The sequence below is a fragment of the Rhinatrema bivittatum genome, chromosome 1 (genome assembly GCF_901001135.1).
Source record: "Rhinatrema bivittatum chromosome 1, aRhiBiv1.1, whole genome shotgun sequence".
Taxonomy (NCBI): domain Eukaryota; kingdom Metazoa; phylum Chordata; class Amphibia; order Gymnophiona; family Rhinatrematidae; genus Rhinatrema; species Rhinatrema bivittatum.
This window is the reverse complement of record NC_042615.1, coordinates 348733838-348749645: the sequence shown is the minus strand read 5'-3', so window position 1 is coordinate 348749645 and position 15808 is coordinate 348733838. Positions and strand designations below refer to the sequence as shown.

At 41.6% G+C, this 15808-nt stretch overlaps 1 protein-coding gene across 6 annotated transcripts in view; it reads right to left on the bottom strand.

Annotated features, from left to right (window-relative positions):
• The window catches only part of HELQ (helicase, POLQ like), a 187628-nt gene that overhangs the window by 162441 nt on the left and 9379 nt on the right, over positions 1 to 15808 (bottom strand). For 5 of the 6 annotated variants that reach the window (XR_003856394.1, XM_029599498.1, XM_029599489.1 and 2 more), the window contains exons 2-3: positions 12480 to 13242; positions 1199 to 1377 (exon numbers count right to left, since the gene is read on the bottom strand). Coding sequence is in view for 5 of the 6 variants with exons in the window: in XM_029599489.1 (XP_029455349.1) it covers positions 1199 to 1377; positions 12480 to 13242 (942 nt within the window). In the remaining variant the exon portion in view is untranslated. The remainder of the gene's footprint in view (positions 1 to 1198; positions 1378 to 12479; positions 13243 to 15808) is intronic. The other variant, XM_029599530.1, reaches the window with a different exon arrangement.

Sequence of the window (15808 nt, the reverse complement as noted above, 5' to 3'; positions counted from 1 at the left end):
AATAGTGCGCTCCGTCGGAGCGCACTGTACTGTATCGGCCTGTTAGGGAATAGCCACTGCTATTAATTGCATCAGTAGCATGGGATCTTCTTAGTGTTTGGGTAATTGCCAGGTTCTTGTGGCCTGGTTTGGCCTCTGTTGGAAACAGGATGCCGGGCTTGATGGACCCTTGGTCTGACCCAGCATGGCAATTTCTTATGTTATGTTCTTAGCACGATGTCTTGATAAATATGGAAAGCTGACAAGTTTGGAAGAAAGTTCAGGTGGATGCAAAGCACCATTATAGTGAAAGAATTGCACATAAGGAGGATAATGAATTACGGTCTGAAATTCGCTGACTTTTCTGGCTGAGGTTACTGCTACCAGAAAGATTACTTACCAAGTTAGAAACTTTAGAGAATCTGATTCTATGGGTCCAAATGATGGCTTCATCAATGTGCCAGAATGCTGTTCAGGCCCCATGGAATAAATTTGGGGCCCGATATTCAGACGCCGGATAATCTGATGAGCAGGACTTATCTGGCTATCTAGCAGCTGTGGAATAGGTTATGTTCAGTGGCTGCTAGATAGCCGGATAAGTCACTTATCTGGCTATGTGGCTAACCAGCAAACTTGGGGATAGGCAACGAAATCAGAGCACTGAAAAGTGCTGTTTGGGGACTGCTGAGGCAGCAAGACAATTTTAAAGAAGTTCACATGATCTTTCAGAAAAACAGAGTAGAAGTACTAGTGCTCAGACAAAAAAAAAAAAAAAGACTGAGGGGTCTCATGAGGCAATGCCAAGCAGGACTTCCCACACTTGCTCAGAAGAGCAAAAGCTCTACCAGATATGAGAGGTCCATTTGGTGTTGCTTAATGATGTCACCCATATATTATGGCTAATTCAGTCCTGCTTAATCGATAGAAAACCCAGATATCCTGTACAAATTTGTGATAGCTGGTCACTGGCACCCTCTATTTTTGAGATTTCATTTTTATACTAATTAGTAAATAGGCTCCCAAAAATTCATATTGATGAGTTGACTTTTAAACCTGTTTTCAAAGCTGACTTCTAGAATTGCTGGTTAACTATCTTAAGGAGATGAAAAAAACCCAAAAACTATAAAACTGCATCACACCTGCCATCATGTCCCCTCAAAATTAGACATATAAGAAGTACACAAAGTGCCACAAGAATGAAAAAAAGCAAAAACAATACCTTTTCCTGGACAATGGCCACATAGGGAAGGATCATCAGTACATCCCTCTGCCGGCAGAGCAATTCTTGGAGGATTAAAATTTCAGCCACTAGTGTTTTTCCACCACTCGTTGGCAGTGAATATATTAAGTTTTTTCTTTGTTGAAGGGATTCTAATGTTAAACAAGTATGTTGCCACTCTGTAGAATCAAACAAAACACATTATATTCCCCTTCAAATACATATTTTCCTTATTTTACCACTTTGAAAATAATCCTAGAAATAATGCTTATTTTAGACTCCAAGTGGAAGCAAATTAAAAGAAGTAGGGCCTGGGCCTAATTTATCATTGAATTATCATATGCCCATAAGTAAAACCATCAAGGTATACTTTTAGGATTAAGGTCATGAGGCAGTGGTGGATTAGATCTCTTGTCACACAAGTATCAAAACAATGGAAAGCATTTATTAGCACAGTAATGTACAACAGAAATATTAACCTGTACCATAGTGCCTCAATCACACATAAAGCAGAAAGAAAAACAAATGGGGAATGGCAGCCATTCTGCTTCAGCTCCAACAGGGTACAAAACCTTTAACGTAAGCAGACTAGTTATGAATCGCCTGTTAAAAACAGAAAAGATCTGTATTGAAAACCTTTAACACCTTAAAAGGACACCAACCTGACAATGACGCGAGCACAGCTCTGGTTGTGCCATCTCAAAAAAGAAAAGGTGCAGAAGACGACGACAAAAATGATAAAGGGAATGGAACGACTCTCCTATGATAAGAGGCTACACAGGCTAGGGCTCTTCAGCTTGGAAAAAAAAGTTATTTACCCTTTCAAAAAAATACTAAAACAAGGGGACACTCCATGAAACTAACAGCAGCATATTCAAAACAAATTAAGCTGTGGAATCTGTTGGCAGAGGACGTGGTCAAGGCGACTAGCATAAGCAGCTTTAAAATAAGTTTGGACAAGTTCTTGGAAGAAACGTCCATAAAATATTAGCCAGGCAGACTTGGGAAAACCATCGCTATTCCTTGGAAGGCTTAACAAGAAATAGAGCTACTTGTAACTGGTCACTGTCAGACAGGATCCTGGGTTTGATGGGCCTCAGTTTGACCCAGCCTAACAGTTCTTATGTCCTTAAGTCTACAGAATCTAACAGCACTGATCATTTTGGGAAAATATTTTGATTTTGCAGAATTCTTGGGCCTGACAGACCCAATACCTTCCCTTAAAGTAGCAGTACCAATAATTATTTGTATTTACAATTCAGTGAGCAGTTAAGTCAACAAAATCAAGAACCTTCTTCATTCTGAGATTTCACTCCTGAACTGACATTAGTGTTTGAGGTTTCGCTAACACTCTTAGCCATTGCCACACCATTATAAAAAAGAAAATAAGGATGCTGCTGTAGAGATTATCAGATTCCCATGCAGGCATCATACCTGCCCATAGTGTTGTGCCATCAGAGCTTTCTAGGGATTCAGTGAGTCCCCAGCTGCACTATTGCTGACTGGCCCATTGCTGCCAGAAGTAAAATAAATTGGTTGGGACAGCACCGCTCAACAGAAAAAAAAAATGCAAGCCCTGCAGCTCCCACCCTCTCCTCCCATCCAAGTCTCTTGTAACTAAGGAAACTCTTGCAAGAGGCAGGAAACTGCAAAGCCTGTCGGTGCGCACACACCAGCTACCTGCTCTGACTCCATTCCCTCCTCTTGCACAGGGATCATGTAACCAGGAAACCCATGCAAGGGACAGAATGCTGCAGGGCCTACAGGAGCCCACAAGACAGAAAATAAATGCAACGTGGGGCCAGAGCTATTACTGCTGCTGGAACAGTCACTGAAGCCAGAGCAGTCATAAAAGATGAGGGTGGAGAAACCTGTAAGGGACTGATGCTGCAGTAGGAGGAAAGAAGCCAAGGAGGGCCATTGGGAAGGGGACTTAAGTAAAGGAGGCGTTGGGAAGTCAGCAAGTAGCACATTTAAAACAAATCATAGAAAATCATTTCATTCAGTGCTCAATTAAGCTCTGGAATTCATTGCCACAGGATGTGGTTAAGGTAGTTAGTGTAGCTGGGTTTAAAAAAAAGGATTTGTACAATTTCCTAGAAAAGTCCATAAACTCTGGGATATATACCATCTGGTTCAGGTGATCTTAGTTTGTCAGTTTGCCCTATTCCATCTTCCAGGTTCACAGATTTTTTCCATTTTCTCAGAATTATCAACTTAACTTTGGGAATAGCCTCTGCTTATTACCAGCATTAGTAGCATGGGATCTGTTTGGGTACTTGCCAGGTACTTGTATCCTGGATTGACCACTGTTAGAAACAGAGTGCTGGGCTTGATGGACCCTTGGTTTGACCCAGTATGGCATTTCTTATGTTCTAATGGGAAGGGAAGGGATGATTATACCAGGGAATGGTGAAGAAGAAATGGAAAGTAATTATGCCAAGTGGGTGGAGACAGACAGGGAAGGGAGGACAAGGTAATTATGTCAGCGGGAGGTGGGGGGAGGTGCAGGGGAAGAAGAATGGGGATTTAAAAAGGTGGAAGAAAGGTCAAATGACTGCTGGCATGGTTTAAAGGTGAGGTGAGAGGCTATTACCTCAAAAAGAACATCTTTCAAAAAATGGAAAGGGGATCCATTGAAGAAAACAGGAAACAGAATAAGCACTGGCAAGTTAGATACAAAGCATTGATAAGGAAGGCTAAGACAATTTGAAAAGAAACTTGCTGAAGAAGCAAAAATTCATAATAAAAACTTTTCAAGTACATCTGAAGCAAAAAGCCTGCAAAGGAGTCATTTGGTTAGATGATCAAGGGGTAAAAGGGGCACTAACTGAGAACAAAGCCATAGAAGAGATTAAACAATTTCTTTGTTTCAGATTTTATTGAGGAGTCGATATAAGGCAAATACTCATGCCAGAAGTGATATTTAAAGTTGATCATTCTGAGAAAATGGAAAAAAATGTGAACCTGGAAGATGGAATAGGGCAAACTGACAAACTAAAATCACGTGACCCAGATGGTATGCATCGCAGAGTACTGAAAGAACCGAAAAATGAAATTGCAGACCTATTTCTAATCTGCAATCTATCATTAAAATCAGCTATAGTACCTGAAGATTGGAGGGTAGCCAATGTAATGCCAGTTTTTTTCTAAAAAGGGTTCCAGAGGTGATCCAGGAAACTACAGCCCAGTGAGTCTGACATCAGTGCTGGGAAAAGTGATCGAAACTATTATAAAGAATAAAATTGTTGAACATATAGTCATAGTTTAATGGGCCAAACCAATATGGAGTTAGCCAAATGAAGTTTATCCTCACTAAACTGCTACATTTTTTTTGAATACATTAAGCAAATGAATCCAAGCGAGCAAGGAAACCACGAATAACACGACTGTATCCTACTAAATATATATAGGTCAATAAATTGTAAATTCAAAGTGACCTCATATAACGTGCCCGAATAGCTACAGACTCATGAAGCTCTGGGGAGCATTAGACCTTTTTAATCATTGGTCACTGAGAATGATTTAACAATGCTTCCAATAGAAGCTAAACAGAAGGCATGAATAAACATGTGCATAAAGGTGAGCCAGTTAATATAGTGTATTTGAACTTTCAAAATGCATTTGACACAGTCCCCCTTCATGAGAGACTTCTTAGGAAACTGAAAAGTCATGAGATAGGAAGCAATGCTCTATTGTGGACTGAGGACCAATTAAAAGATAGAAAACAGAGAATTGGGCTAAATGGTCAATTTTCTCATTGGAGAAAGGAGACTAGTAGAGTGCCCCAGGGATCTGTACTGGGACTATAAAGCAGCATTAAGTTAAAACAATGCTGGTTGCCTTCAAACTCCTGAGGCACTTGGACTCCACTGTTCACCTCCCTAATGGGAAAAATATGATCATTTAATCATATCTTTTAATCAATCGCCAATCCACCATAGCACACTGTTGCCTATCTCATGACTTCTTAATTTCCTTAGGAGTCTTTCATGAGGGACTTTGTCAAATGCCTTCTGAAACTCCAAATACACTATATCAACCAACTCACATTTAGCCAAATGTTTATTTAGACCTCCAAAGAATTTTAATATATTAACAAGGCACAATTTCCCTTGCCTGAACATCTCAAGGACAAGTTCCATTGATGCCTCTCTCAGTGATAAAGCACTCAATACTGCTGCATCAATGGTGAACAGATGGCAAGAGACAGACTCACGAAACCATCTGTTGAGGTTCTCTGGGAAGGTCACCAATAGGATGTCTTCATAAGAAAGGGTCTTCCTGAGTCACTTAAGGGAAATTCCAATGGCTCTGGTATGGCCTTCTGACGACTGTCATGGCCATACCAGGAAGGTGAAAGCTATTTGGGAGGATACATAGCTGTTTCCTGCTCTCAGCATCATGCATCGATAAGGATCGATGCTTTGAAGCCTTCACCTACATCAATGACCCTCGATGCCAGTGTTGATGCAGACCAACCCTCTACAACCATTAGGAGGAAAGAGTGGAAGATTTCCTACTCCTGTGCCTATGCTTGGAGCTTGCTTCAGGAAAGTATGATGCTTCCTTTGGGATACCAGTGATCAGTGCAGCTCCTAGGTCCTTCAGTGCTGAAGCAGGAGAGTCAAGCTTTGATGTTTAAACAAAAATCTGATCTAAGCGTTATTTTTGTTGCCTCTGTGCATCTTTTGAAATGTGTTGCAACCAGGGATGTCATGTTCTCATACAATTGGAATGAATGTCTATAAAAGAATATCTTTTGACTGCATCAAGGACATTTCTTGAAGCGGCTAGCTTTCTTCTGTGTCATGCTAAAGAAAGTTGTCAAAGCAAAATCAAATGATGCAATTTTCAGAATTAAGGGGAGGGAGGGGAAGGGGGACTGAAAATCACCAACAGGCTTCACTGAGGCAAGAAAAAAGCTTGGGACAGTGTGGCACATCGAAAAAGATAAACACTTTACAATGAGCTCTTTTTCGGTAAACAAATTACCGAAAAAAGAGCAGATTTTAGAGGAGATGCTGAATGCAGCAAAAGAAAAAAAAAAGTCCAACAATAATAAACAGGAATTTGTCCCATAGGAACACATCAGATGACACCAGAGCAAGACTTTCCATTATTCTCAAGGAGAATATTCTAAAGCATTCCACAGCTCCTGGAAAAGTTTCCAACCCATGCTGCCATTGATGTCATCCAACTGTGGGGAATTTAATTCTGCTTGTCCTTAAAGTAGTGGTTCTCAAGCCAGTCCTTAGTACACACGCAGTCAGTTTTTCAAGATATCCACAATGAATATTCATTGAGATGGGTTTGCATACAATGGAAGCAGTGCATGTAAATTTATCTTATGCATATTCATTGTGGACATTCTATAAATGTCACTGGCTAGGCCGAGAACCACTTCCTTGGAGATTGTGTTACATAGGCTAGTGCAACACCCGCAAGGAGGCTTCAGTAAGTGCCAGCATAGCAGTACTCTACTTCACTACAATACATTGAGGAAGTTGTTACTGAAGACAAGGTTTCAGAAACAAACCAGAACAAAACCAAGTTACTTAAAGCTATTTTAAGGTGGTTTTCAATGTTTGGCCCCATGACATCCTCCTGTTTATTTTGGTGTCCAGCTCAGTAAGAATCAGCCTCTACTAGGCTGTGGAACCATGAGCCTTCACTTGCAACTCCTTAGGTGTTTTCACCTAGCACAGCCATTGCAAAGAATCTTTGACCAAAGACCCAAAACTATACCTCCTTCTAGAACCCAATATGCGCGCACCCTGAGTCTGGCCACAGGTGTTGCTGTTTTGCAGTGGCTAAAACTCTCCTGAAGTGCTGTGAACTCTGCCTCCACAGCATTCCCAGCTGCCTCAAGTAGCTGAAGCTATGCCCAAGAATTGAATCCATGTCTTCCATATGGCAGTACACAGCACTGCTGCTGAGCCACCAGACTGACCAATGACTTACTTTGTTTTAATTGGCAACTCAATTATCTAACAAGAAGCTCCAAGCAGAACTAGATAGAGCCTAGTTTTCAGCATGCGCATGTCTTCATCTATATGGACAAATTACTTCTTACCTGATAATTTCCTTTCCTTGAGTCCTGCCAGACCAGTCCAGACGCATGTATTAGGTCTCCCCACCAGAAGATGGAGCCAGATTTAACACATTTGCCGATGTCACCCCCTTATAGCTCCCAGGCTGAACTCAGCCTGCCAGTATTCTCTGTAACAAGCCAAGACATACATTTTAATACAATAAACCTTTCCTTCACCCTCTAAATAAAAACCAGCGGGTTTCCAAGAGAGAAACAAACAAGAAACAGCACAGACATAACCTGCACTTCTTAATAAAGTTATTACTTTAAAATACAGCATATCGACTAGCATACACACATTTATTCTGAAAATGAATCAGGAGAATATACTTGACAGAACAGACAGGGTCCTAGACTGGTCTGGCTGGAAAGGATATCAGGTAAGAAAATTTCCTCCTCCCACTTCATTCAGCCAGACCAGTCCAGATGCACTGGAAGTACCCAACTTATCCCTCTACTGGGTGCCACTGCCAAGCTTGCTCTGAAGACTTCTGAAACACAGGAAGGCTCTTCCATGCATACATGGAAAACCAGGTCGCTGCTCTACCAATCTACAATGGTGACAGTGGGTGAAGTTCTGCCCATGAAGCCACCAGTATCCTGAATAGGTCCTGAAAGTCTTGAGAAACGAAACTCCTTGAATATGGAAGCCTAACCCATCACTTCCTTACTTCAACAAGCTATCAATGTCTGAAGTGCTCCAACCATTTCCAGACACTACACCCTACAATATTCTGAGGTTTTGAAACTATCAGTAATCCTTAATTATAACAGAAGAACTTTCCTAACTATCGAAACTGAACCTACTCTTCTCCACTCAAAATTTTTGTCATGGTTAGTGAGCCCTTGGGCTGTGGCATGGTTGACGCAGCCTGATAGGTGAACCTACCAGGCTCAAGCTGACAGCTGGCGGACACGCCCTACTGGGACTGGAGCTGGGCTCTCTACACCATAAAATCCGTGCTCTGAAATTGCCTGGCAGAACAGACTGCTACCAGAAACTCCACCTTAAACGTAAGCAGATTAAGTGATACCTCACTCAGAGGCTCTAATGCTTCTTTGAGTAAATGAAGCTTAAAACACCTCCAAATGAGGCAATCAAGGTCTGCTTAACAATTAACCTTCATAACGAGAAGTAGCTGCCACCAGAACCTATAAGGAGTTAAGGCTCAACCCTTAACCAAATCTCCCTGCAGGAGATAACTGATAACTGGTATTGAAGCTCTGCTAGTCAAGATCTTCCTATCCGAGTACCAATCCTCAAAAACTTCCAGACTCTCACACACAGCAAGAAAGTGGAAATTTTCTTGGACTACAAAAGGGAATTTACATCCCGAGAATATCCCTCTCTGACAGATGAGTCTTCACAAAGCCAAGCTGAAAAATGACAGATTCCTGTGAACCACCGGCTCCTGAACAGTGAGCTCCTATCCTGATGCAACCATGAAGGATCCCATTCAGCAGCCTCACTAAATCTGCATACTAAAGGATGCCTTGGCCAACGCTGAGATAATATAACCAGCCCCTGACTCCCAATAATCTTCTGCAAGTCTCTAACCATCGGAAGGCATGGAGGCAACCTAAAGAAAACCTGAACCAGCCAGAGTCGAATCAGGACATCCACATCAGATGAACCTCCTATGCATTGCCGCTGACTGTCATCAAATCCATCACTGATTCTTTCCATCTGGAAGAACACCTCCTAGGACAGGCTATCTTCTGAAACCTAGCCTGTTACAATTAAGGAAATCCACTTGTACATTCTCTATTCTCTGCCCAGACTTACGGCACACCAACCAGCTCCACCACATGCTGACCCCGACCCCCACCTCAGGGAATGATATATATGTTACTGTTGCAGCATTTGGTAACAAGATCATGACAGCCTGACCCTAAAGAACAGAAACAAACTGAATGGAGTGCCTTCCCTATCACTGATTTGCAGCTGATTGATGGACCACTTCACTTCTACCAGATCCCAAGTTCCTTGAGTCACTAGACCTTTACATTGAGCACCACAGCCCGAGAGGACATCAAATTCCAAAAGGAGATTCAATAATTGTCCACTCCCATTGTCAGGCACATTAGCTCTCAAAGCAAAAAACTCTCTCTGACTTATGAGGTCAGACTGAATCTCATGAAATACAGCTGGGATTGAGGAGTCAACTTTAAGAGCAAACCCTATCCTGACAAAAGCCTTCTCTCAATTCTGTGATTGAGGATCTCACTGGGACAGCAAGGCCTTCTGCAGGAACAACCTATGCACCCTTGACCAAGGAACCAGAACTAAAGCCGCCGCCATAGGAGCCAAGATTTGCAGATAACACCACATCAAAGGCTTGTGTTCAATAATAAATGCACATGCCTTGCCACATCTAGATCCCCTGTAGCAACAGATGGATATAGCTCTCTGTGTCACAAGCAGCCCCCAGATACTCCAGGAACTGAGCAGACTGCAAGCTACTCTTCACAAAGTTCACTAATCTGATGGATGCTGCCTTGCTTATGTAGGGCGACTTCACACAAATTAACCAATTATTCAGATAAGGATGAACTAGAATCCCTTCTCAACATAGGGCTGCCCTAACTACAACTCTAACATTGGAAAAGGTCCTGAGACAGCAGACAACCCGGAAAAGAGGGCCTGAAACTGCAAACAAAGATACTTCTGATGACCTTCCTGGATGCATTTGTGTAGGTACATTTCCCATATTACTAGAGATGTTAGGAATCCTCCTTGCCTCACAGTCGCCATAACTGACCTTGAAGTAAAGACTAGTAAAGGCCTTGTTGACTTGATTTAGATCTTGAATAGGTCAAAAAGTTCCTCCTCTCCCGAGGACTTCAAGTTATATTGACCACAATGAGGAACTGGAACATGACTTACTTCCCTCATGTCGATTGAGCATAATTATTTTTAACCTCGTGAGCAGAATGGAACCAAGAAAACCATAAATGCATCTGAAATGGGATGGAAAACCTCCCTGGTACCATACTAAACCCAAGATTCACTGGTCTGAAGTGATTTGGACCCATGTCTAGTAAAAGATCTGATAATTGACCTATTTAGAATATGGAAGACTGGGTACCAGCACCTGCACTGGGAGCTGTAGGAGCTTCCTGTGCTCCCTAAACTTCCATCCTAACTGCCTCTTATGGAACTACAAAATGACTGAAAGCCACCAAAGGATCTAGATCTCTGGTCCACTGAAAACTTTCCTGGATTACTTTCATTCCAATCTCTGAACCCATTTCTGGCCTGTAGCTGACTTGAAGACCCTTTAGGTTTGTCTTCAGCAAGTCTGGGAACCTTGAATTCTTATGCCTATATCAATATGTCCAATGTACAACGAAACAAGATTTATCATAGGTCAACCTTGAATTTTTCCCATATCTCAGCCATCTTCTCCCCTGCAAAATAAAAAAAGGTTTCCCCTTCAAGGGAAGCTTGGCCAGATTCCTTAAATCAAATCTGAGATACAGGCAGTTCGTAAGCAGGCTTTGAGGCTTCTAATATAGTTCTTCAGGTAGCATCCAGTGTTGTTACCGATTAAGGTTATCTCAGTGTTTACAAGAGACTTCACTAGAAGACATTGGCTCTGCTCTGGATGAAGCAACTCATATGCAGCCTGGGACAACCTTTTTTTGCAAATATATCCTTTGGTTTGGTTTGCACATTGGCAAGAAACATGGCTGCTGTGGTAGCAGCTAAGTATTTAGTATGGCCTCAGAACTGAAGATTTAAGTAATCTGGCCAAGACTCCCTTGAAGGGGAAACTTTTTATTTTGCAGGGATCTTGAGAAGATGGCTAAGACATGGGAAGAATTCAAGGTTCCCAGACTTCCTGAAGGCAAGCCTAAAGGGTCGTCACGTCAGCTACAGTCCAGTGGGTTACTGAGATCCACATCTCCCTCCATTGGATTATTAGTCCTTTCCATTACCACAGAAAAGAGTTCATACAGCTTACAGACATTTCCCCTTGTCTTGGGAGAGGTACAGCTTCGCCAAGAACCTTCTACCTTTAAAATTATTTCCAGAAGTGTCCTATTGCAAGTCAACCAAAGCCTTAACTGACTTGTGCAAAGTCCACAATCTTGAGGGCTTTCCAAAATAAACATGATAGAATCATCTAAAGACAAAGACCCTCCTCCACCTTTTCTAACCAGGCCTCACTGCTGGAGACTGGCAGGCTGAGGTCAGCATAGGAGCCTATAAGGGATGACATCATCAAAATCCATCTGTTGGTCGGGAGGCATAACCAATGCTTCTGGATTCGTCTGGCTGGACGAAGAGGAAAATAATTTTTTTAATTAACCCCATCAAGATCTTCTTAGACTCCTTTTTCATGCCCTGAAAAATGATGTGGATAGGACACTTGGGAAGGGAAGCTCTTTTCTTTAGAAAGTAGGCTTAAAAATGTCTGCTAGTGCTGCTACTTTAGAAAATTATGATCAGCCAAAATTAGCAGCTCAGTTTACCCTGAAAAAGTTTCAGCTTCCATGCACACTACTGTAAGAGGCCAGAAAGGCCTCACAGTATCAGGTGAATTACAGCTAAAATGCTGATTGGATTCATATATACACTGCCTCTTTGAAGTGAAACAAATGGTCTTATGTAAGCAGGAGCATTGTAAAAGTGTGTCCACAAAAAATACAAATGCTGAAAGTTCAGGTTTCTCTAAAGTTTTTGAAGTTTTCCATCACTGTCCTGTATTTTACTAGGCTTGGCTGTAATTTTCTATTTTGACAATATGAGCTGATCACATTCCAGCCTGTCTGTATATCAAAAGCTGAAAAGAAAACTGGAAGATTTAAACTACCAGCATTAAACAGGAAGGGAAAAATAAGAAAGAATAGCAGAGGACAGAAACCCTCAAAAACTAGAAGAATCTGGAAACTATAGGAGTGAAACCACAAATTTCCTGCAATTTCTAGGAAACATTATAGCAGATTTTACAATGCCTAAAGTCATAAGCACATGCTTCTTTTATTTAAAATGGTCTGCAAGGCAACTGAGCATTTTCTGTGTAGTGCTTCAATTACTGAGGCCCAATACTTTTTTTTTCTTTGTAACCACTGGAAAATTGTCTAGACATCTATAAAGAAGATATGCTGAAGATCTGGAGCTATATCGATCCAACAGCAGAAAGTAATCCTGGTTTCTTAGCAAAAGTTGATGAGCTTTACCATAAAGTTCCTTAATTCCTCTAAGGTGGTCAAAGAGATCTTTGACTTTGCTGGGTAATCCATAAAAAGGCCCTATATCCACAGAGGACTTTTCAATAGTTTTCTTAGCAACATCAATCTCCTCAGAGAGGATAGCTTCCTTGAGCTGCTTAGACCTGGATATTTGCGGCGTTGGAGCCCGGGCATTGCCAGCCAAAGTATTTTTAAGTTGATCTGCTAGGCTCTTTCGCCTACTGAAATCAGAGTTTTTGCTTTTGGACAAAGGATCACCACCACCTCTGTTATACTCTGTGTCTTGACTGGAAGAGAAATTCAAAATTGTCTTAATGCAGGAATGTGTCTGATTACTCTTCTCTATTATCTCTCTTTCTTTGTTAGACTCCAAATTCAGAGTTCGGTTCATGTGTGCATCATAAAAGCGCTGAGAACAAGGCAAATCATCTGAAAATGCATCACCAGTTTCATTCTTCCTCTTCTCCCAGTCCCCTGTAGTCTTTATGAACGTGCATTGCTTCTCATCTTTCCAAGCAGTAACATTTTCCTGATCAGTAACACGTTCACTGTTCTTGTCAATTTGCAGCTCAGGAGCTCTATTTACAGAATTTACAGTAGCTTTGGGGTCCAAATTCCCAACAAATGAGGTTAAGCTATCGGTAGACTCTGTACACTTTCCTTCCGTATCATGCACTTGAACAAGCATTGGCAAGTCTTCAGAAAAGCTGTCATAACCACCAAACATGTCTTCATCACTGCCACTGTTATACTGCATAAGAAAGGAAAAATTACATAAGATGTAAAGTTCAGTCATCTTCGCAAACATCATTAGCAGCACACTATTCAAGTCAGTAGAGTCCTACTCCATGAAGTCTTTTTCCAATGGCACGGAATGAAAGACACTTATCAGCTAGTGCCCTAGAAGAGCAACACTCTTAACTCAGAAGTCAAGAGGCTTATTCAATAAATGTTTTCTGTGTAGAATAGGAAAAAAGTCATTTTTAATAATACCCAACTCTTATGGCCCAGTCAAGTGAGTTGAACAGAAAATGTTAGATCCAAGTAAATTCTCAGCAAACTTACTTTAAAGCAGGCTTTGTGCTACTATAAAAACAATTCACTTTGAGTTATTGAGCAGATTTGTATACGTGTCCTTCCCCAGCTATGGTGATTTGGAGGACAAGTTACTCCTGGGGGGATTCTGCGCAAAAAAATTGAAAATTCTGCACACACATTTTCTGAATTCTGCACATTTATTTTTCAAAATAACACAATATTTTTTGCAAATTCTTCTGCATTTCAGTGCAATCCAGTCCCTGGCAACTTGACACTGCTGGCAGAAGAGCCAATTGCTGCTGCTGGCAGATGAGCCAAGCTGGCAGGGACTGCTGCAGTTGCTGCTAACTTCTCCACCTGAGTATCCCTGCTCACTGTCTCTCTTACCTGATATCAGACACATGCTTTCTCTCACAAGCCATCTGTCACACACATGTTCTGTCTCCCCACATACAACTCTCTCACACAAACATACCCCCCCCACCCCCCACACACACACATACAGACTCCCAGGTAGACACCTACCCACTGGCTCACAACAAACACAAGGGCTCAAACATACACTCACAGGGCCAGGGCCTCTATAGCCACTCTCTTTCCCCCTCCCCCTTCTCTCTTTCTCTCTTCCCCTCTTCTGCTTGCTTGCTTACCTCGAGCCGTCGTGCTATGCTGTGATGCATTGCCCCCAGTCTCCGTGCACCACCTGACTTCCCCTCCCTTCTCTCTCTTCTCCTCCTTTTTCCCCATTCTCTCTTTCCCCCTCCCCTCTGCTCCCCTCCCTTCTCTCTCTCCCTCTTCTCCTCCTTGCTGCTTGCTCCATGAGCCGTCGGTGCCGTGCTGTGATGCCCCCACTCTCCGTGCGCCACCTGACATTGCTGTCCCGGATTGGCCGCTGTCTGTGCGCAGCATGCTTCTGGTTCTTTTTTATCCATTTCCGGCGAGGGCAGCAAGGGAGGATCTGCGCGGTGGCACTAAAATCTGTGGGAACTGCGGTGAGGGAAGAAATCTGCAAGGTGAGGGAGGAAATCTACGCGAAGGAGGAATTCTGCATTCTGCAGTAGCGCAGAATTCCCCCAGGAGTAAGTGGATTTCAATTGCTTGGCTGCCAATAAATGCTCCCATCAGCAGCAGCCCACTTTGAATTAAATTTCTTAGGGTCTACTATTGTGATGTAAAATTTGTTCTCATAGGTGGGTATTTACATCCTTCTGGATGACAATCAAACTGAGTATAAGCATTTCCCTATAAAGAGACACACTCAAGCTTAGTAAAAGGGAAATCTGAAAATCTATAAATGCTAAGAATAAATTATGTCTTTCCTATTAATTTCCTTTCGCTATACCAGTCCAGCTCAAATGGAAGCAAAGCTTTAAAATATATATTTTTTTTAATTACTAGAACATAAGTGACACATAGAACATATTCAACCAGTTTACTATTGTCAAAGATAAAAAAAAACAAAGAAATATTGTTACACAGAATATTTAAAATTTCAATTACAGTGTCACAGCCAAAAGCTGAAAAAATATTTAACCACAAATTAAATTAATATTATCAAAGCTACATGAAGGACAGCATGCTCAAATGTAAGCAATAGTAAAACTTAAAAATTCAAATAAACTGATTAGAAAAAAACTCATCCTAAAACCAATACAGGGCAGGTGTCTGGACTGGTGTAGAAGTAGTAAAGGAAAGGAAATTAACAGGTAAGACATAATTTCTCCTTCCATTACCTTCTGCTCCACCAGTCCCAAACCTATGGGACATACCAAAGCCCATTTAAGGGTGGGTGGATAACAACCCCACTTTCAAGACAGATGAACCAAAACTGGTATCTTGCCTAGCGAGCAGATCCAACCTGTAATGCTTCGCAAATGTGCCTAGGAGATGACCAAGTGGCCGCCTTATATATTTCTATTGGACTAGCAAAACTTCCCTCAGCCCATGAAGACGCCTGCGCTCTTATAGAATGAACCTTAATCATAATAGGAACTGATTTACCCTTCAACATGTAACCAGAGGCAATAGCATTCTTTAACCATCTAGCAATTGTAGTCTTAGAAGCAGATTCTCCCTTTCTACGACCACAAAACAGCACAAACATCCTTTCCGATTTCCAGAAATCCTTAGTTCTCTCAAGATAATGCTTTAAACATCTAACATCCAAAAATCTTAAAAACTATAAATCACTCTTACACTCCTTCTTACTAAAAGGTAAACAACCTGTTGATTTAAATGAAATGAGGATACAACCTTCAGTAAAAAAGAAGGAACTGGTC